Source organism: Pelophylax lessonae (assembly GCF_965119305.1).
Source record: "Pelophylax lessonae genome assembly, chromosome: 9".
In the NCBI taxonomy this organism is placed as follows: Eukaryota; Metazoa; Chordata; class Amphibia; order Anura; family Ranidae; genus Pelophylax; species Pelophylax lessonae.
The window spans coordinates 245,762,367-245,785,189 of record NC_138776.1 but is presented as its reverse complement, the minus strand read 5'-3'; the positions used below and the strand labels follow the sequence as shown (position 1 = coordinate 245,785,189).

The following is a 22,823-nucleotide window of genomic DNA, read 5'->3' as shown; positions in this document are numbered from 1 at the left end:
TGATGGAGGCTGGCACTGTGGTAGGAGTACCTATATCATACACTCCATTCTCATGTGCAACTCATTAACGCTGGCTCAGTGTGGCTCCCTAGCCTGCCACTACACCCGTCACATATACAAGTGTAATGGTCAAGGAGTTGAGCTGTTGAGTGGGGGAAGCCTAATGGAGGATGATTGGTGACTCCCGGTAATTGAAAGTGGATGGCGGTGGGCGGAATCCATAACCACTAGATAGCCCAACAGTGGTCTATCCATAGCCATCCGCTGTAAATCATAAGGAAGGCAATCCCTGGAAAATAGTCTCTCAGCATCACCCATCAGATTCCGCACACTGTCTGCATTCAGCCCCAAGTCATTGGTTGCTGGGATGCTAGCAGTGTTCTGCCGAAAACTCCAACTTGCTGAGATCTCCAACCACGTTATTTTCGGTGAGTGTACACCAGGTATAATTGGTGTAATAATTGGAATAATTACTCTCAATCCACAGTTTTACTGTAGATAGATAAACTGGAGGTATATAAGACCAACTCTAAGTTGGCCAACAGAGACATGTCCCATTGCTCAGAGTTGGGTTCTGTATTAACTTTATTAAAGTGGTGGCGCAGACGCAGGCCGCTGTTCTGCCGAAAACTCCAACTTGCCGAGATCTCCAACCACGTTATTTCCGGTGACTGTCCACCAGCAATAATTGTATATTTCGAGCACTACAGGTTTTCACACAACTTCCAGCAGCCTATACACTCCGGTAGATGCTATAATTAGTGCAGATTGTTAGTCCACCCACTAGTAACCAGAAACATGGCCGCCTCCAGGGTGGCGACAACTAGCAGGCGGACTAACAATCTACACTAATTATAGCATCTACTGGAGTGTAAAGGCTGCCGGTGTTCTGTGAAAACACCAAGTGGTCGAAATCTCCAATTATTCCTGGTGTACACTCACCGGAAGTAACGTCGTTGGAGAATTCGGCAAGTTGGGAGTTTTCAGCAGAACACCGGCCCCTCCAGACCCCGCCACACATAGCAGCTGTGATGGACTGAGCTGCAGGTGTAGACACGGTACACAGCCCCAGAGTGGGTATCTATTATAATGTTCTTAATGGCAAGTGCTCATTGGTCAACACTTGTATATTCCCCCCATTGTTTCTATATCTGTATATCTAGGTGGATCCTCAATACTCTTCTCTGCTTTACAAGAAAAAAAAAGTCTCCTCTTACCCGGTGATGCGAGGGGCGGCCGGTGCTTTATCATGATGTCCTTCTACAGATCCTTGTGTCCTTCTATATATTCCTACAGTTGTCAGAGTCCTACTGCGGGAAGAAACAGTTTGTAAAGGTGAAGGTGCTACAAACAAAGTAAATATTTTCAGCCTCGAATTCTAAGTTTAGTCAACTTAGTCAGCTGGACATCTCTCCGGCATACCCCCCCATCCTCTATCGTAATCATTAACATCCTGATTTGAATTGTAAGTAATGAATGATCCGTGAAAGGCCCTGTTAGCATACTTTTGGTATTTAGTAACATTATTAATCATATACAATTCTGTTGTAGACATATGGTGCATCTTCTCTGAAGAAGTGGTTACCACGAAACGCGTAGAGCCTATTTAGGATATACCTTTTTTGGATCTTTTTATTTTATTATTCATTTATCACCATTCTTATGATCGGTTCCACCCATCATGGATATAGTAACTATTATGACTGTTTACCTGCTTTTCATCTTTTTAGTAATTTATGGCTTGATTGTACCAATGTTATATGTAATACATCTAGGATATACAATTGTTACCATTTGTTGCAATCAATACAATTATACAATTGGTTTTATTATATACTTACCTCTTCTTATCTAGTAGTATGTGTTATATACTATGTTTATATGGTACACATCCATGGTTGGTCACACACCTCACACAAAGTCCCAAACCCATTTTTGTTGTGTTTGTGTTATAAGTTTAGTCAACCTTTTCCTAAAAATCAGCACAAGGGACAGTACTTACATTCAATAAGAAGTGACCCGTGTGGTGGCAGTCCTAGTTGAAATCCAAAGTCATCTGCCCACCCATAACCCCACAGCTGTGATCTTCCAGTATTGTAGAAATTAATAGAGCCGATAGACCTGTCACAGGCATTTGTCAAGGGTATCGACTATACCTACCCCTTCCACCTCCCCCTTCTCCATTCACAGACGTCGTACAATCACTTCCATGAATGAAAAGCGTTCTATAAATGAAGGATAGGTGAATGAATGAGAGTGTTTTCCTTGTTGGAAGCTATGGTACGGCTTCTATAAATGGAGAGGGGGGGACATAGTCGGCACTCTTGACGAGTGCCTGTGACAGGTCCCTCGGCTCTACTGACCCCTGTGCCACTAGAAGATCAGGGGCAGAGGAATTTGGATTTCAGATAAAATTGAGGGCACCGGGGACACTTTTCAGGGAATGGCTACTGCTGTCTGAGCCACCAAGGCAGCATTCCCAATAGATACCTGAAAACCTTTGTGCCATCCAGCAATGTAAGGGAAGTTTAGATCAGTGGTTACATAGTTAGTGAGGTTGAATAAAGACACCAGTCCAACCTGAGAGTGTGCTTGTGTATATTTCACTACCATTGTGTTCACCAAAAAACGCATCTAAGAGTTTTTTTAATTAATCTACATTCTCCGTTGTGTTGGGACGTTTGAACGATTACAGTAAGTAAATCAGCAATATTGAATATTTATCAATATATGACAGTGCCTCAAATATAAAACTGGATTTTTGACTTACCGTAAAAATCCTTTTCTCTGAAGTTCATTGACAGACGCAGCTCCATATAATTCTTGACCATTGGGTTATGCTGCCCCCTACAGGAGTAGAACACTAGGCAGGAAAAAGCTTTACCACGCCTATGGGGCCGTCCCTGCAGGCATACACCCACACACTCTGCTATAGGCTTCAGTGTCGTTGCAAGCAGTGTTTAGAGAAAAAAACCCCAACCCACTCAAGATAGAGGGGCAGGTGCTGCGTCTGTCAATGAACTTCAGAGAAAAGGATTTTACGGTAAGTCAAAAATCCAGTTTTCTCTATCGTTCATTGACAGACACAGCTCCTTATTCTTCTTAACCATTGGGATGTCCCAAAGCATTATTTGCATGAGGGGTGGGAAAAACGCAAAAAAGAACGTAATTCCCAAAAGGCTAAACGTAGCCAACCAGTGAACATGGAGCTCAACCAGGAACAACTGGAGCACACCTATAAACATCATACACCCTCAAAGAGACCAAAGTCTCTTTCAAACAGCATCCTGCAAAACCTTGCAGTCAAAAGAAACATCCGAAGATGCCAAAACATCTACTTTGTAGAATTTAGTGAACGTGTGCACAGACGACCAGGTTGCCGCCTTGCAAACTTGTACCACTGACGCCTTATGGTGAAAAACCCAGGAAGCACTCAGTGCCCTAGTAGAATACACCTTCTCTGGGAAAGGTGGAACCTGACCCTTCAGTGAATAAGCCTGTACCACTGTCAGGAAGGTTCTGCCAGAGGACAAGTTGGCAACCGCAGGCAAGGTCCTGCCTCTCGAATCTCCCAAAGAAGAGGTGCATTTAGCAAGCGCCAACGCGTTAGCGCACGCTAATTGGCGCATTGGCGAACGCAGAAGCGCCGGGATGCGAATGTTAGTGCGCATGCACACGCTAATGTGCGCGGCGCATCGAATGACAGTTTAGGCACCAAATGGGCTATTTAAGCTGGATTTGCTCCCAGGATCAGTGCTGTCTCGTCTACAGCGTTCCATGCCAGTCCTGCTTCCTGTTACCTGTGTTTGTTCCTGAAATCTTGACCCGTCTTGCCTCTGACTACTCCAGTTCTCTGCTTGCACCGACCCCAGCCTGTTCTTTGACCATTCTCTCGACTTGTACCTGATCTGACCTCTCTGTGTATGAACCGGTTTGTCTGACTCTGCTTATCTTCTAGTATTCCCCGAGGCTTCCAATTTGCTGCATTGGTCCAACTACTCCCAGGACATCTGCCTCCTTCTGGAACTCTACTCAACCAGCAGTCCTGCAGCCTGCACGTCCACCGGCACTCGTGTGACTCTGCGCCTCCTGTTTACTCTATCAGGGGCTCTGAGTCAGAGGTGTAAGAGAGGCCTTCGTCTGCACATTCAGGCTCTAGCTACCAGGTAAGTGACAACCACCGTCTGCCTGATCCATCTGGAAATGGTCGCAGCAGATGCAGCCAATCCCTTTCTAGGTCCTTCCGTAAGGACAAAGAGTGTCTGATTTCCTGAAAGATTCAGTAGTCGCCAGGTAAACTCTAATAGCCTTAAAGTTTTACCAAAGGTTCCCAAAAAAACAAGCTAAGACCGAAGTCCGAGCAGGGAACTAGGTCCAACTCCTAAACTAGGCAGAAACAAACTGAAGTCTATAGCAGAGTGTGTGGGTGTATGCCTGCAGGGACTGCCCATAGGCGTGGTAAAGCTTTTTCCTGCCTAGTGTTCTACTCCTATAGGGGGCAGCATAACCCAGTGGTCAAGAATTATATGGAGCTGCGTCTGTTAATGAACGATAGAGAAATTATTATGAACACACTAACCTAATTACGGTAGTTATTCCCTAAACATCCTCAGACGAAACGCGTCAGTCTGGGGCTGTATGACGACCAGAAGTGATTTCAGATGCCAGACCTGCAGCTAAAGTGGTAAATCAACACAGTATATATATGTTATAGGTCTATCAGGTTCCTATTCTAAACCTATTTTGATCTAGTTCATGAAGGCAAAAAATAATTTCCCTTCCACTTAACCTTCTCATATTCTCCTGGACAGATGACAGACAACACACGTTCAGGCCGTCAATGATTTGCATAGTGTCAATATAATTCCAATATTAGGCAACCCCCTGAGCCAGTGATGAAGAAACCCCGGCACCCCAGATGTTTTGGAACTACATTTCCCATGATGCTTAATTACACTGCAGAGTGCATGGGCATCATGGGAAATGTAGTTCCAAAACATCTGGGGTGCCAAGGTTCGTCATCACTGCCCTAGAATTAGTTTAATATTTGCAGTTAGTCCTTCGTTCCCCTTATTAGCTTTGTAGTCCTCCTCTGGACTCTCTCCACTTCAAACACAAATAAAAAGTTTATACTCATACTATAAAAGCATGGGAGTACAGACTATGTATTGAAATGCTGGGAGGCACTGCAGGAGATGGAGGTGTTGGGCTCTGCAGCACACTTGGTGGCCCAGTAAGGGATGAGGTTTCTGGGGGCAACTGGTCGGGGATTTGTTTCTGAATGGGCTGGGGTGAACTGTTAGAGGTAGAGGGCACTATGGGGGGCTGGAGGCTCTGCAGCAGGCTATGGGGGCTGGGGGGGGGGGGGCGTTGTGAGAGATTATGCAGGACTGAGAGCTCTAAATGGCTCTGTGGGAGTTTGGGTGGCAATGTGAGGGCTGAAGGCTCTCAGGGACCCAGGGAGAGTGGTCCTGTGGGAGGTTTAGGGGCACTACAGGACACTCAGGGAAGTTGGATAGCAATGTGGATGTTGGGTGGCAATGTAGGACCTGAGGGCTCTCAGAGGTCCTGTGAGGGTTTCAGGGGCACTGCAGGCCACTGTGGGAGGTTGGATGGCACTGTGGGGGCTGAGGGCTCTCAAAGTTCCTTTGGGAGGTTTAGGGGCACTGAAGACCACATGGGAGGTTGGGTGGCAATGTGGAGGTTGGGTTGCACTCTGGGGGACTGAGGGCTGTCAGAGGTCCTGTAGTTTAGGGGCACCGCAGGCCACTATGGGAGGTTGGATGGCAGTGTAGGGCCTGAGGGCTCTCATGGGTCCTGAGCATTTCAGGAGCACTGCAGACCACTATGAGAGGTTGGGTGGCACTGTGGGAGCTAAGGGCTCTCAATGTCCCTGTGGGAGGTTTAGGGGCACATGGGAAGTTGGGTGGCAATGTGGAGGTTGGGTAGCACTGTGGGAGGCTGAGGGCTCTCAGGAGTCCTGTAGTTTAGGGGCACTGCAGGCCACTATAGGAGGTTGGGTGACTTTGTGGAAGTTGGGCAACACTGGGGGGAGGTTTAGAGGTACCAGCCCACTATGGGAGGTAAGGTAGTACTGTAGGGGGCTAAGGGCTCAAAGGGGTTCTGTGAAGGATTTACGCGCACTGCAGGCCACTATGGGAGGTTGGGTGGCACTTGGGGGCTAAGAGCTCTCAGAGGCCTGGTGAGAGGTTTAGGGGCACTGCAGGGCACTATGAGAGGTTGGTAGGCACTGTGGAGGTTATGTGGCACTGTGGGAGGTTTAGAGGCATCAGTCCACTATGGGGGGTTGGGTGGTACTCTGGGGGCAAAGGGCTCTCAGAGGCCCCGTGAGGGGTTCATGGGAACTGCAGGCAACTATGGGAGGTTGGGTGGCACTGTGGGTGCTGAGGGCTCTCATGGGTCTTGTGAGAGGTTTAGGGTCACTGCAGACCACTATAGGAGGTTGAGTGGCACTGTGGGTGCTGATGTGGGAGGTTTAGGGGCACTGCAGGCCACTATGGGAAGTTGGGTGACATTGTGGGGGCTGAGAGCTCTCAGGGGGTCCTGTAGGAGGTTTGTGGGTGCTGAGGGCTCTCAGGGGTCCTGTGGGAAGTTTAGGGGCAGTGCGGCCCACCATGGGAGGTTTGGTGACATTGTGAAGCTTGGGTAGCAGTGTGGGTGCTAAGAGCTCTCAGGGGGGCCCTGTAGTCGGTTTAGGGGCACTGCGGCTCACTTTGGAAGGTTGGGTGGCACCGTGGGTGTTGAGGTCTTTCAGGGGTCCTGTGGGGGGCTTAGGGGAACTGCAGCCCACTATGGGAGCTTGGGTGGTACTATGGGAGCTGAGGGCTCTCATGGATCCTGTGGGAGGTTTAGAGGTACCAGCCCACTATGGGAGGTTGGGTGGTACTATGGGGGCTTCGGGCTCTCATGGGTCCTGTGGGAGGTTTAGAAGTACCAGCCCACTATGGAAGGCTGGGTGATACTATGGGGGCTGCAGGCTCTCATGGGTCCTGTGGGAGCCTTAGAGGTACCAGACCACTATGAGAGGTTGGGTGGTACTATAGGGGCTTCGGGCTCTCATGGGTCCTGTGGGAGGTTTCCAGGTACCAGCCCACTATGGGAGGTTGGGTGGTACTATGGGGGCTGATGGCTCTCATGGGTTCTTTGGGAGGTTTAGAGGTACCAGCCCACTATGGGAGGTTGGGTGGCACTATGGGAGCTAAGGGCTCTCATGGGTCCTGTGGGAGGTTTAGAGTTACCAGCCCACTATGGATTGTTGGGTGGTACGAGGGGGGGGGTTAAGGGCTCTCATGGATCCTGTGGGAGGTTTAGAAGTACCAGCCCACTATGGGAGGTTGGGTGATACTAAGGGGGCTGCAGGCTTTCATGGGTCCTGTGGGAGGTTTAGAGGTACCAGCCCACTATGGGAGGTTGGGTGGTACTATGAGGGCTTTGGGCTCTCATGGGTCCTGTTTGAGTTTTATAGGTACCAGCCCACTATGGGAGGTTGGGTGGCACTATGGGAGCTTTGGTCTCTCATGGGTCCTGTGGGAGGTTTAGAGTTACCAGCCCACTATGGCAGGTTGGATGGTACTATGGGAGCTGAGGGCTCTCATGGGTTCTGTGGGAGGTTTAGAGGTACCAGCCAACTATGAGAGGTTGGGTTGTACTATGAGGGCTTCGGGCTCCCATGGGTCCAGTGGGAGGTTTAGAGGTACCAGCCCACTATGGGAGGTTGGGTGGCACTATGGGGGCTGAGGGCTCTCATGGGTCCTGTGGGAGGTTTAGAGGTACCAGCCCACTATGGGAGGTTGGGTGGTACTATGGGGGCACCCATGGGTCCTATGGGAGGTTTAGAGGTACCAGCCCACTATGGGAGGTTGGGTGGCACTCTGGAAGGGTTAGGGGATCTGCAGCAGTTGGCTGGAGGCCCAGGAGGAGTTGAGAAGCTAAAGGATACAACATTGCCATGAGCAGAAGATGAGGCTCTGATGATGTCACATGACCATCCCTCCATCCCTCCACACAGAATGCTGGGACCCCTCCTCTCATAATAAGAAGACATTATTACCTCCTCCTCACTGGACACACACTCTCCAGCCTCACACCCCTCCAGCAGCTGCTGGAAATCAAGAAAACTTTGACTAAATGCTCCAGCCTTCCTTCATTGAGCTACCGAAATATGGCCTCTGACTTCCCCAGCTCTGTGTAGCTCTGTCTCACTCCGCGCATGCGTGATACTACAGCGGCTAGACGGAGGGGGCGTATCTTGCGCGGCTCACGATCAGGTAATACAGAGAAACGACAGAGCACGAATCCAACTCTGAGCGCCGGCCATTTTCTCGTAGTCCAATGTATAGCAATGAAGTCTCTGGTTTTATAACCGCTATTGTTCTTCAGAATTATTAGCAGGATGTTTAATTTTACTCTAGATAGGGATAATATAGTTGCGTATATACAGGAATTTTAGAGTTTTTAAAAGTCAAGTACTAAATAAGAAGCGGCCATTTTGTTGTAGCCGCACATTTGTCTAGTAAGCTCAGTGATCTGAATTGGTGTTGTCTATTGCATACATTAAAAATGAAGTGCTTTGTGAGTGATCTACAATTCTATTTAAGTCTCTAAAACAGGGATATGCAAACTGTGGCCCTCCAGATATTGCAGAACTACAACTCCCATGAGGCATAGCAACACTTTGCCAGCAACAAGCATAACACCCAGAAGCAGAGGCATTGTAGGGCTTGTAGTTTTGCAACAGCTGGAGGGCCACATTTTGCATATCCCTGCTAAAAATATTGCCTCTATTAGTTGTCCTCAGTAAAGGAGGTGGCCATGTTGTTGTAGCTCAAAAAAGGTATGATGAGGAGGAGGGGTGCTGATGGGGCAGTGAGCCTGAAGAGTGTATACCCAGTGAGGAGGAGGTAATAATATCTTCTTATTATGAGAGAAGGGGGGTCCCAGCATTGGATGGGGGGATGGTGTCATCTCCACACATCATCATCTTCCTGCAAGTCCTCTGATGTGTAGAACATTAGATGGGGGGGGGGGGGGGGCTGCACTGGGGTATATGTCATTGGGGGTGAATTTGCAAGAAAGCTGCAAACCATGTTTTGGCACTATAAAAAACACCAATTTTGCATTATGGGAGCAGTTTGCAAATGCAAGAATGTTGGGGCTGCAGCCCCATTTGCTTCCATGGAGGAATCTTACAGGCGTCGCTGTCTGTCAAAGGATCCTTTCACACAGGCGGTAAAACAGGTGGTTAATCTTTGTTTTTTGGTATATAGAAAAAATCCACGCTACGGATGTATGTAACTGGCTGCAGCCTACCTCCTATGTATAATCCTGTAGTGGGTATAATAAAATAGAAATATAATATAATATAATATAACATAACATAACATAACATAACATAACATAACATAACATAACATAACATAATATAACATAACATAATATAATATAACATAACATAACATAATATAACATAACATAATATAACATAACATAATATAACATAACATAACATAACATAATATAATATAACATAACATAACATAATACAATATAACATAACATAACATAACATAATATAACATAACATAACATAACATAATATAATATAACATAACATAATATAATATAACATAACATAATATAATATAATAAAACATAACATAACATAACATAACATAATATAATATAACATAACATAACATAATATAACATAACATAACATAATATAACATAACATAATATAACATAACATAACATAACATAACATAACATAACATAACATAATATAACATAACATAACATAACATAACATAACATAACATAACATAATATAATATAATATAACATAACATAATATAACATAATATAATATAACATAACATAATATAATATAACATAACATAATATAATATAATAAAACATAACATAATATAACATAACATAACATAATATAATATAACATAACATAATATAATATAACATAACATAATATAATATAACATAACATAACATAATATAACATAACATAACATAACATAATATAACATAACATAACATAATATAATATAATATAACATAACATAACATAACATAACATAATATAATATAACATAACATAACATAACATAACATAATATAATATAACATAACATAATATAACATAATATAATATAACATAACATAATATAATATAACATAACATAATATAATATAATAAAACATAACATAATATAACATAACATAACATAATATAATATAACATAACATAATATAATATAACATAACATAACATAATATAACATAACATAACATAACATAACATAACATAACATAACATAACATAATATAACATAACATAACATAATATAACATAACATAACATAACATAATATAACATAACATAACATAACATAATATAATATAACATAACATAATATAATATAACATAACATAATATAATATAATAAAACATAACATAATATAACATAACATAACATAATATAATATAACATAACATAACATAATATAATATAACATAACATAACATAACATAACATAACATAACATAATATAACATAACATAACATAACATAACATAACATAATATAATATAACATAACATAACATAATATAATATAACATAACATAACATAACATAACATAATATAACATAACATAACATAACATAACATAATATAACATAACATAACATAACATAATATAACATAACATAACATAACATAATATAATATAACATAACATAACATAATATAATATAACATAACATAACATAATATAACATAACATAATATAATATAACATAACATAATATAATATAACATAATATAATATAATATAATATAATATAATATAATATAATAGAAATGGTAATAAGAGGGGAGGTGAGTGGCGCTGCCAAGTGATCCAAAAAAACTAGTTGGTTAGTAAAAATTACCCAATCAATGGTAAAAATTAAATAAAAGTGTCCTCATGTAATAAATATATAATAATAACTTTGTAAATAATAAATATATAATAATGAACAACACTAGTGTATCACTCAATGACACATAAGTAAAGTGACCAATGTGCATACAACCTTAGCGAAGGAATTTCACCTCACACTGACTCGATGGTAAAATAGCGACCATCGAAAATTGTGAATTATAGCAGTGACACTAAACTAATTAGGGGATTGGAGGACCTTAATTATGAAGAGCGTCTGCAATCGCTTGATTTATTCTCCCTGGAGAAGAGACGCCTGAGAGGGGACATGATAGCAATTTATAAATATCTCAATGGTGATCTCAGCATAGAAAAAAAGCTGTTCAGTCGAAGGGATTGCATGAGGACTCGGGGGAATACAATGCGATTAGAGGAGAAGCGTTTTAACCTCAGGCAACGTGAGGGGTTCTTTACTGTTAGGGCTACAAGATTGTGGAATTCTCTACCACAAGAGGTGGTTTCTGCGGGTAGTATGGTGGCTTTCAAAAGACTCTTGAACGTACATCTCAAGGATCAGAACATTCAGGGGTATGAGAGATGATTACAGCCACACACACCTACACAGGTTGAACTGGATGGACTATTGTCTTTATTCAACCTCACCTACTATGTAACTATGTAACAAACAAAAAAAAAGTGACTAGTGTTAAGTGGCTCGGTGCAAATTGCAATAATCCAGGAGAAAGGCACTTATAAAGGTGACTCAGCGCCATTACAAAAAAATATCTATATAAATGCGCATACACAGGTATAAAAATATATATAAAAAAAATAAAAAAATGTAAAGTGCTTCAGTGCAAAATCCAGGAACCGGTCACAAATAAAGGTGACTCAGCGCTGATATAAAAAGTCCATATACCTATATAAAAAGTCCTTGATAAAATATATAAAATGTATATATTTATATATATATATTGTGAGGGATTAGCTCGGTGGCGGGTGTGGATGACCCCTTGGGGGGTGTTTTTTCCCAGAGAGGTAGCCGACAAGTGCTTGCAAACAAACAGTGTGGTTTATTAAATGGTGTTTTCTTCACCAGGCTGTATGCAGCAAAACATCCAAAATAAAATAAAACAGAAAATAAATCCTTGCCTCTGTGGGCGGCTACCTTCTCACAACTGGAACCTGCCTAAGTGTCTGTCTCCAACCTACCGTCGGGCAGACTTCCTTGTCCTACAGTGGACACTCAATAGTCCTTTTATAATAGTTTCACAGGGCAACACAGTCCTTTTGTTTCTTTCACACAGAAACACTTCGTCTTCTCACCTTTGAGACGTATTCACCCTTGGTTACCGTCCCGGGCACACATCACTCCGGGGGGTCTTCTCCCAGGCCCACACATCCTGTCGGGAGGCACACGCTGACTGTCCTCCTGCTCCCAGCCCACATGGCTTCAGGATGCAGCTTCTGGAGGCAGCAAACAACAGGAATTTCTCTGAACAAATTATAGAGCCTTAACTCCCTCATTCTGAACAGGTGAAGGCCTTTCAACTTCCTGCTGGCTAGCTCTGTAGCCAACACCCTAAATTAATTAATGGACTTCTCAATCAGGTGGAAATGTATCTCCTTCCTGTGACTACATTCCCAGATTTAGCTGACTTCCTGTCACATACCCCCCCCTCTTGTTTCAACCCTAGGGTTGGGACACATATTTCCAGGCACGCATGTGTCAGGCACTGCTGACTCACTGATAAGCCTCCTATTATCCTCAAGCTTCCGGATGAAACTGTTTTGTCATCTTCATTGACGGATTTCTCATAAATGCCACACAGTTTGTCTCTCATCTCATATACACATTCTTCAACTGCATTTTTGGCATCATTTCGCTCCTTCTCGTTTCTGTCATCTTCATTGACAGCTTTCTCATAAATGTCAGACAGCTTGTCCCTCATAACCGTCTGTCCAATCCACCATGGAGGACCGTGATCCATAGGCAACTCAATTGGGCTAGTCTTAATGTCTTCAACATTCTTAAGACGCCTCTCTCTGCAATCCATAAATGTTTTCCACAAAACTTTGAGAACCTTTGCTTCACTAAGCTTTGTTCCAAGTAGGGACTCTTGACATCCCTCTGTGACTTGAGTTGCCTCTCCATACATCTGTACACAATCATTGACTTTTTGTTGTAAAAGGGAATGATCTTCCTTCTTGAGCTTTGCTTGCTCTAAGATGCTGTGCAGAGGATTTTCCAATTGAGACAACAGGCTGTCACACATTTCTTCAAAGTGACCCCTGTTCCTTTTCCCAGAGATATCAATATCATTCACCAAACATTTCATATTCATAGGCAGATCTGAAGCATTTGCACTCATCAACTTCTTAAACTTTTCGCCCTCCTGAGCGAGTCGCAGTAAAGGCCTACTATTTGATTTGATATTCAGTTTATATTTCTTGCCAAACTCTTCACAGAAGAAGCCAACCAGAACATCATCAACTTTCCTTCCACCAACATAGGGGTCAAAGGCAACAACACAGTTGAACCCAGCGATCTGGGTGGTATCCATTATAGACCTCCTCTCTGCATCAGTGAAGAAGCATGGAACTGCAACACATTCTTTTACAGGTTTCTTCAATGCACTTTCTGCTGAACTATTTGACCGCTCAAGGTCACCTAGTTCTTTTTCTCTATCTGAATTCCACATGGAATGCATCTCAAGATCACGATCAAACTTCTGCCACCCGTCTTTCACCAGTTCCATTTTGGAAACACTCCCTGAAAGGCACTTATTCATTTGCTTCACGTTTTCACCAACAGCCTTAGTTTTCTCCACTAGGTTTTCAGCCTGAACTGAGAAATCACCACATTTCTTACTCAGCTCCTTTGTTTGCTGAAGTTCTAATGATACATTTTCCAATGCTTGAAGTTTTTGAAGGAACGGTTTATTCCAAAGGGGTGATTCAAGCCACATGTCGTCACATTTCTGAGGCTCACTCAGGACAGACCCCAAAACACTGATCCTTTTAAAAACTGCATCAGGCACACTATCCCCTCTTTGGGACAGATCCTCTGTTGCCTGGAATTCCTCTTCCAGTTCCTGCAACGGAATCTTCATCTCTTCTAGTTGCTGTTCTAAGGCTCGCTTAGACTTTTCTAGCTCCTGAACGCTTTTCACAACATCATCCTTGGAGCTGACCAATTCTTCCATTTCTGTACGCAGCTGTTTAACACTTTCTAGTTCAGCCTTACACTCTAGAGCTTCCTCCAAAGAGCGAGCCAAGAACAGGGCTTTGCTCTCGTTATCACGCACCTCCGTTTCTGCACGTGCGCGTTCTTCTGCATATTTTGCAGACACAGTCTTCTCTTCACCAAGCATCTGAACAAACTTCTTTTTCACATCTTCAACACACTGTAATGAACCAACGCTTTCTTCCATGCGTTTTTTCATATCCGCTATCTGAGCTTGCAATGTTGCGACTTGCTCTGATAGGTTTTTCTTTGCTTCCGCCTCCTCTTTTAATTGTTCCAGGAAGCCATTTTTCTCATCTTCCATTTGTTTGAGCTTTGTGCTAAAACTCAGCCTTTGACACCTCTCTTCCTGTAAGAGTTCCTGCGTGTCTTGCAGCTGCGATTCCAAGATAGAAAAATCTTCCGCAATTTCTCTAGATTTTCTGTCTGCTTGAGAAAGCTGATTTGTAACATTGTCCAACTCAACCTGCAGTCGGTTTGCCTTCTCTGACAGCTTAGCACACAATCGGTCACCTTCTGACACCTTGACTTGCGATTCCAGAAGCTGTGCCTCTACTTTTTCCCTCTTATGTTCACAATCTCCTTTTCCCTGCATAAGAGCCTTCACCTCATTGGCTAGCATCTGGGAATAAGAATGTAATTCTGCCACACAGGCTTCTTTCTCCTTTAACTGCTGCTGGACACGTTGGGCTTCCCCTTTCCAACTTTCACAGTCCGCACGCCATTCATCTACCACATTGCTCAAAGTGGTGAGCTCATACACAGTACTCAGTAATTTAGCCTCTCTTTCACTTTTCTCGTTGTCGCTGAGAGACAATGTCGTTTTCAGAGCGACATTCTGTTCCTGCGACTCCTGCAGGTCTATTTTTGTAGCTCCCAAAGACTGAAGACTTTTTTCCAGCTGATTACGCAACTCCAACATATCAGCCATACTTTGCTTCTGCAAAGTCTGAATTTCACTTTCCTTTTCCATGAGGATGGTATCTTTCTCCATTATAGTCTCTCTGCGTTTTTGCAACTCGACCAAAAGAAGAGCAGTGGATTCTTCCCACTGTAACACATGAGACTTGAGTAGTTCATTCATTTCCTGCAAGTTTCTATGCTCCATTTTAAGCAATTCCAAGGCTTGTTCCTTTTCTTCCATTTTCCGTTGCAAGGCATCCAACTCAGCCCTGCACACATACTCGGTTTCCTCCATACCGATGGCCTCCATTGGCTGCTGGCGTCTCTGTTTCCAGCCTGCCATGCTCTCTTGATGAGCCTTTTGTTGAGCTGCAAAGCTCTGCTGAAAATCCGCATTTGCCTGCTGTTGAGCTGCATTTGATATAATCAGATGTTTCAACATCTCCTCCATTTTGAGTTTACTTTTCATCTGAGCACACTGCGTCTCCATAGCAGTTTCATCAGTGTTGCTAGGGACAACAACCTTCCTCTTTAGTAGACTCTCTTTAGGCATGGATGGGGCTGGTTCAGACGGCAACATCCCCTCCATCCATAGAATCCGGTCTCTCATTTCATCTATCTTTGCATTTTTCAGGCGTTTGGACCGCCCCATCTTCAATAACTCCACAAACAAATTTTTCACAGTCCAGCAAACACTTTTCAGACCACTGTCTCTTCAACACATGTAGTTTTTCTCTCTCTCTTGCAAGATCTCTTTTCCTGCACACACAGTTTGTGCAGTCACTTGCACCAGACACAACAAAGTTCATCAAATAATTTTGAGACCGCTGTCTCTTTAAAACACTTTTTTTTTTCTGTCAGGATCTTCTCTCCTGCACACATAGATTGTGCAATCTCATGCACCAGATAAAGTTCATCAAACATATGCACTCCATTGCAGGGATCTCTGCTTATGCCCGCATCCTCCACCATATGTGAGGGATTAGCTCGGTGGCGGGTGTGGATGACCCCTTGGGGGGTGTTTTTTCCCAGAGAGGTAGCCGACAAGTGCTTGCAAACAAACAGTGTGGTTTATTAAATGGTGTTTTCTTCACCAGGCTGTATGCAGCAAAACATCCAAAATAAAATAAAACAGAAAATAAATCCTTGCCTCTGTGGGCGGCTACCTTCTCACAACTGGAACCTGCCTAAGTGTCTGTCTCCAACCTACCGTCGGGCAGACTTCCTTGTCCTACAGTGGACACTCAATAGTCCTTTTATAATAGTTTCACAGGGCAACACAGTCCTTTTGTTTCTTTCACACAGAAACACTTCGTCTTCTCACCTTTGAGACGTATTCACCCTTGGTTACCGTCCCGGGCACACATCACTCCGGGGGGTCTTCTCCCAGGCCCACACATCCTGTCGGGAGGCACACGCTGACTGTCCTCCTGCTCCCAGCCCACATGGCTTCAGGATGCAGCTTCTGGAGGCAGCAAACAACAGGAATTTCTCTGAACAAATTATAGAGCCTTAACTCCCTCATTCTGAACAGGTGAAGGCCTTTCAACTTCCTGCTGGCTAGCTCTGTAGCCAACACCCTAAATTAATTAATGGACTTCTCAATCAGGTGGAAATGTATCTCCTTCCTGTGACTACATTCCCAGATTTAGCTGACTTCCTGTCACAATATATATATATATATATATATATATATAAAAAATATATACAATTTTTTATATAAAATATATACAATTTTTTATATAAAATATATAAAAGGACCTATGTAAAAAGTCCTTGATAATCTCCAAACGTTTTAAAATCCAAAAAAGGTTTATTAAAATCGTACTCACAGTAGCAAAATCAAATACAGGCAATCTAGGTAAAGCGATTTCTCCGCTTTCCAGATAGACTGAGAGCGCTGACGCAGCCTGCTCTTGATGATGTCACATTGACGAAACGCGTAGAGATACACTAGTGTTATTCTTTTTTATATATTTATTATTTACGAGATTGGTAGTGTATATTTATTACATGAGGACACCTTTATTTTACCACTTAGGCTACATTCACACCTGAGCGTAGCGTTTTCATGCGTTTTTTACCGCGTTTTAAAGGCTTTTTTTGTGCAGGCGTTTTTAGATTAAATAGAGACCAATGGAAAACGCCTGTAATCTGCCCAAAAAAAAGCTCATGTACTTTTTTGAGCGTTGGACGTTTTGCTCACAGCGTCAAAACGCTCAGATGTGAACAGGGGCCATTCAAATGAATAGGATTTGTCTTGTTGGGCGTTTTGAGAGCTGATCCTAGAGCAGAAAAACTCCCCAAAAACGCCCCAAAACGCCTACATGTGAACGGAGCCTTAAGCCCCGGAAGATTTTACCCCCTTCCTGACCAGGGGCCTATTTTGCGATTCGGCACTGCGTGACTTTAACGGACAATTGCGCGGTCTTGCGATGCTGTACCTAAACAACGTCCTTTTTTTCCCCACAAACAGAGCTTTCTTTTGGTGGTATTTGATCACCTGTGCGATTTTTTGATCATGCGCTATAAACAAAAAAAGAGCGTAAATTTTGCAAAAATAACAATATTTTTCACATTTTTTTATATAAAATTCCCCCCAAAAAAATGTAAAAATCAAAATTTTTTTAACATTTTAGGCCAATTTGTATTATGCTACATATGTTTGGTAAAAAAAAAAATCGCAAAAAGCGTATTTTGATTGGTTTGCGCAAAAGTTATTGCGTTTACTAACTGAGGGAAAGATTTTTGTAATTTTTGTTGTTTTTTTTTTTTTTTTTTTAACGAGGAATGGCGGCGATCTGGGATTTTTTTTTTTGCAGGACTGCGACATTGCGGCGGACAGATCGGACCCTTGACTGACATTTTTGACACTTTTGGGGGTACCAGTGACATTACTGCTGTAATCAGTGCTATATATATGTACTGTTACTGTAAAAATGACACTGGCAGTGAAGGAGTTAACTGTATTGGAGAGGGAGGGGTTAAATGTGTCCTAGGGGCGTGCTTCTAACTGTGATTGGCTGTGGCTACTAGTGTAAGAACAGAGATCAACGGTTCTACATAGTAGAACTGTCTGATCTCCATTCTTACACAGGGAAGAATGACAGGCGGCTTTGTTTACATTAGCCGCCTGCCTTTCTTCGGGTGTAACGGACGATCGCGAGTGCCCGGCGGACAAGAGAAGGGCACATGACCTAGTGCAAAACCATCATAAACATTTATTAACTACTTAAGCCCCGGAAGATTTTACCCCCTTCCTGACCAGGGGCTATTTTGCGATTCGGCACTGCGTGACTTTAACGGACAATTGCGCGGTCGTGCGATGCTGTACCTAAACGAATTTGACGTCATTTTTTTCCCACAAACAGAGCTTTCTTTTGGTGGTATTTGATCACCTGTGCGATTTTTTGATCATGCGCTGTAAACAAAAAAGGAGCGACAATTTTGCAAAAATAACAATATTTTTCACATTTTTTTATATGAAATTCCCCAAAAAAATGTAAAAATCTAAATTTTTTAACATTTTAGGCCAATTTGTTTTCTGCTACATATGTTTGGTAAAACAAAATCGCAAAAAGCATATTTTGATTGGTTTGCGCAAAAGTTATTGCGTTTACTAACTACAGGGAAAGATTTTTGTCATTTTTATTGTTTTTTTTTTTTAACGAGTAATGGCGGCGATCTGCGATTTTTTGCGGGACTGCAACATTGCGGCAGACAGATCGGACCCTTGACTGACATTTTTGACACTTTTGGGGGTACCAGTGACATTACTACAGTAATCAGTGCTATACATATGCACTGTTACTGTAAAAATGACACTGGGAGGGAAGGGGTTAACTTTATTGGAGAGGGAGGGGTTAAGTGTGTCCCTAGGGGCGTGTTTCTTACTGTGATTGGATGTGGCTTTGTGTGTAACAGCACAGATCAACGGTCCTACATAGCAGGACCGAGTGATCTGTGCTTTTACACAGGAGAGAATGACAGGCGGCTTTGTTTACATTAGCCGCCTGCCTTTCTCCCTCTGCACCGATGATTGCGAGTGACCGGCGGACATCGGGTCCGCCGGTCACACACGCCGGCTTCTTCGGGTACGAGCGGGGGCGGGAGCGCACCTCCGGCGGTGCGTGCTCGCCCCCTATTCGCTCCCAGGTTAGTGACGTACCGGTACGTCACTTTGTCTGGGAGGGGCTGACCGCCGCCGTATATGGTCAGGCGGTTGGCAAGTGGTTAAAGGCTAGGTGGTGTGGGTCCAAGAAAGCTGTTCTCCTGCGCTTAAGTATTATGCTTGAGGGTAAAGAGTGTGTCTAATCCTTGTTGCCAAAGCCAAGGGTCTCAGGACCGTGGGCATCCAAATACGCTACAAAACAATGAAAACAAGAGAAAGGCACACCGACCGAGTTCAATACCATTATTAACATTTACTAACCAGTTCTGGACCGGAAGGATTTGCCCCCTTAATGACCAGGCCATTTTTTGCGATTCGGCACTGCGTTACTTTAACGGAAAATTGCGCGGTCGTGTACCTAAATAAAATTGATGTCCTTTTTTTTTCCACCAATAGAGCTTTCTTTTGGTGGTATTTGATCACCCAAATACCGCGGAATGGGCGCGGAATTCACAAGAGTTTCACAGGTGTCCACTGGAGTCCTCCTCCATGACAACATCACGGAGCTGGTGGATGTTAGAGACCTTGCGCTCCTCCACCTTCCATTTGAGGATGCCCCACAGATGCTCAATAGGGTTTAGGGCTGGAGACAAGCTTGGCCAGTCCATCACCTTTACCCTCAGCTTCTTTAGCAAGGGAGTACTTCCCATCCTTCCCATAGTTCCCATTGTTCCTAGAGACACACACTTTTGGGAATTACAGTATAGGGCTTCCTGTCCACTGCCGTTTGCATAAACCCAGTTCTGTCTCCCATAAGAATTTGTTATCTGCCCCTAATTGCTAGTTTGATTGGAGTCAGAGTCTTTAAGGAGAAGGGATCTGCCTCCCGGCTCTCAGTTTATGCATTGCTTTAAATCTTTAGTGCTAAAGATCACGCTTTACAGAGGTCCCTTGATATAGCACTGTGGCTCTCATGTATTTGAAAATGTGATTTTATTATTTAATGCAACGTAACCTTTACAAAAATGTATTCCAAGAACAGCTTAGGAAGTGGGAGTATATAGAAGGACACAAGGATCTCTTCAATGTCGTCATGATGGAGATCCGGCCGCCCCTCACATCACCGGGTAAGAAGAGACTTTAATTTCTTGTAAAGGAGAGAAGAGTATTGAGGATCCCCCTAGAACAGTGGTTCTTAACCTTGTTGGAGGTACTGAACCCCACCAGTTTCATATGTGCATTCACCGAACCCTTCTTAATTGGAAAAATAGAATATGATTTTTTCAAATTCAAAACATAGGTATATATTTATACATAGATGCACAAAATGAACAAAACCATTAAAGAACAAAACCATTAAGAGTGTTTCACCAATGGTGTGTGGTTTGCCCTGCTTTGCGATCAGGTAAGCAACTTCGTACGATGCTATGAGGATCGGTTTGTTGATGGGTACAAAGCCGAGAACAGGCAGACTAGCCTTTTCATCGAATCTGGCTCTCCTCTCCTTAAATTCAACGAGCGTTGTGTTCTTGTATTTTCCATCTCCATGCAGCTTAAGGAAGTGTTCTCTTAGTTTTGCCGGTGCTACACTAGAATTGCTCAACTTGGCATTGCAAATCATGCAGTTAGGATGCTGACTCCCATCACGTTCCGTTATACATGTGAATCCATATTGAACATATTCGTCCGACCACATTCTTTGTTTGCTCGACATAGTTAGTATGAAGGGATTAATATTAAGAAAGAAATCACACGACGTACCATCACGACAGTTACAATTCGACTACTGGGCGCGCCAAATTCCCTGCAGCACAGATAGGCCAAGCGATGTTGCGTGATTACCTGCAGCCAATGAGCGGGGCATATCATCACGAATCATATGAGTCGGGTGTGTGTCTTGACCTCTGCCGAACCCGCGAGACTGACTCACCGAACCCCTGGGGTTCGATCGAACCAAGGTTAAGAACCACTGCCCTAGAAGATACACCCATCCTCTGATATAAAGACATAGAAACAATGTATTCAGTCAGTGTGTGTGTTTCCTACAGATGGATCCAGTAACAGAAATCCCCCAGAGAGATGTCCCCGTCCTCTGTATTCCCGGGACTCCACACAGGAACATCAGGAGATCCCTCAGGAGGATCAGGTGGGAGGGACTAAGCAATACTTTGAATAAATTATATACATTTGCTTAGTGGATCTCACATAATAAATATAATGTATGTATTGTATTTATAAGAATGAATATGTAATCAAAGTTGAAGTTAAAGAGGAAGCAGAAGAGCCGTACGTGAGGGGAGATGATCCATGTAAGGAGGAGGAAACTGGGACCTACATGCCAGATAAAGTCCCCTTGCTCAGTGGTGTATTTTAGTTTTGTGCTGCCCTAGGCAAGACTAAAATTGGGCGCCCCCCTCCCCCTCCTACGTAAATGTACCCCACTCTTTCATTTGTAAAGGATGTGACTTCCTCCAAAATTGAAGGACTACAAGTCCCAGCATGAACCCCTGAGATCTCACGAGAGGGGGGACGGGAGAGAGAGAGGGGGGTGGGTGAGGGAGGGAGAGAGAGAGAGGATGAGAGACAGAGGGCAGGTGAGAGAGAGAGGGTGGTGAGAGAGAAGGGATTAGAGACCGAGAGAGAGGGAGGATGAGAGAGAGGGGGAATGAGAGAGGGGGCTGAGAGAGAGAGAGAGAGAGAGAAGGGAGATGAGAGAGAGGGGGGATGAGAGAGAGAGAGGGGAGATGTGAGGGAGAGAGAGAGGGGGGATGAGAGAGAGAGAGAAAGAAGGGATGAGAGAGAGAGGGGGGCTGAGAGAGAGAGAGAATGGAGATGAGAGAGAGAGGGGGGATAAGAGAGAGAGATGGGGGGATGAGAGAGAGAGAGAGGAGATGTGAGGGAGAGAGAGAGGGGGGATGAGAGAGAGAGAAAGAAGGGATGAGAGAGAGAGGGGGGCTGAGAGAGAGAGAATGGAGATGAGAGAGAGAGGGGGGATGAGAGAGAGAGATGGGGGGATGAGAGAGAGAGGAGATGTGAGGGAGAGAGAGAGGGGGGATGAGAGAGAGAGGGGGGATGAGAGAGAGAGAAAGAAGGGATGAGAGAGAGAGGGGGGCTGAGAGAGAGAATGGAGATGAGAGAGAGAGGGGGGATGAGAGAGAGAGATGGGGGATGAGAGAGAGAGGAGATGTGAGGGAGAGAGAGAGGGGGGATGAGAGAGAGAGAGGGGGGATGAGAGAGGGAGTGAGAGAGAGAGAGAAAAAAGAGAGAGAGGGTAGGTGAGAAAGCCAGCTCTAGCAACTAGTGGCCAATAGAGTCTAAGGTGGAGGGGGGCTTTTTTGACGCCCCCCCCCCCCCGGCAAAGTGCCACCCTAGGCCTGGGCCTTGTCGGCCTAGGCCAAAATACAGCACTGCCCTTGCTGGAAAAACAAAAGGAGAGAGGAAAGAAATAACATCTCAATCATGATTGTAGTAAAATCTGTTAACTATTTAGCCTATCCCGTACTTCTCCTTAATGAGAGTAACAGAAAAGGGAAGTAGCTGGATAATGTACTTTACAGTCGTGGGTGGAGAAAATGATGGGACAAGTGACACTCTAAAAAT

The 22,823-nt window shown here is 43.7% G+C and overlaps 1 protein-coding gene across 1 annotated transcript in view; it reads left to right on the top strand.

The window, feature by feature from the left end:
* The window catches only part of LOC309564350 (uncharacterized protein), a 97,490-nt gene that overhangs the window by 36,741 nt on the left and 37,926 nt on the right, over positions 1-22,823 (top strand). Inside the window, exons 8-9 of the mRNA XM_082268976.1 lie at positions 21,241-21,369; positions 21,463-21,588. Coding sequence (XP_082125102.1) covers positions 21,241-21,369; positions 21,463-21,588 — 255 coding nt within the window. The remainder of the gene's footprint in view (positions 1-21,240; positions 21,370-21,462; positions 21,589-22,823) is intronic.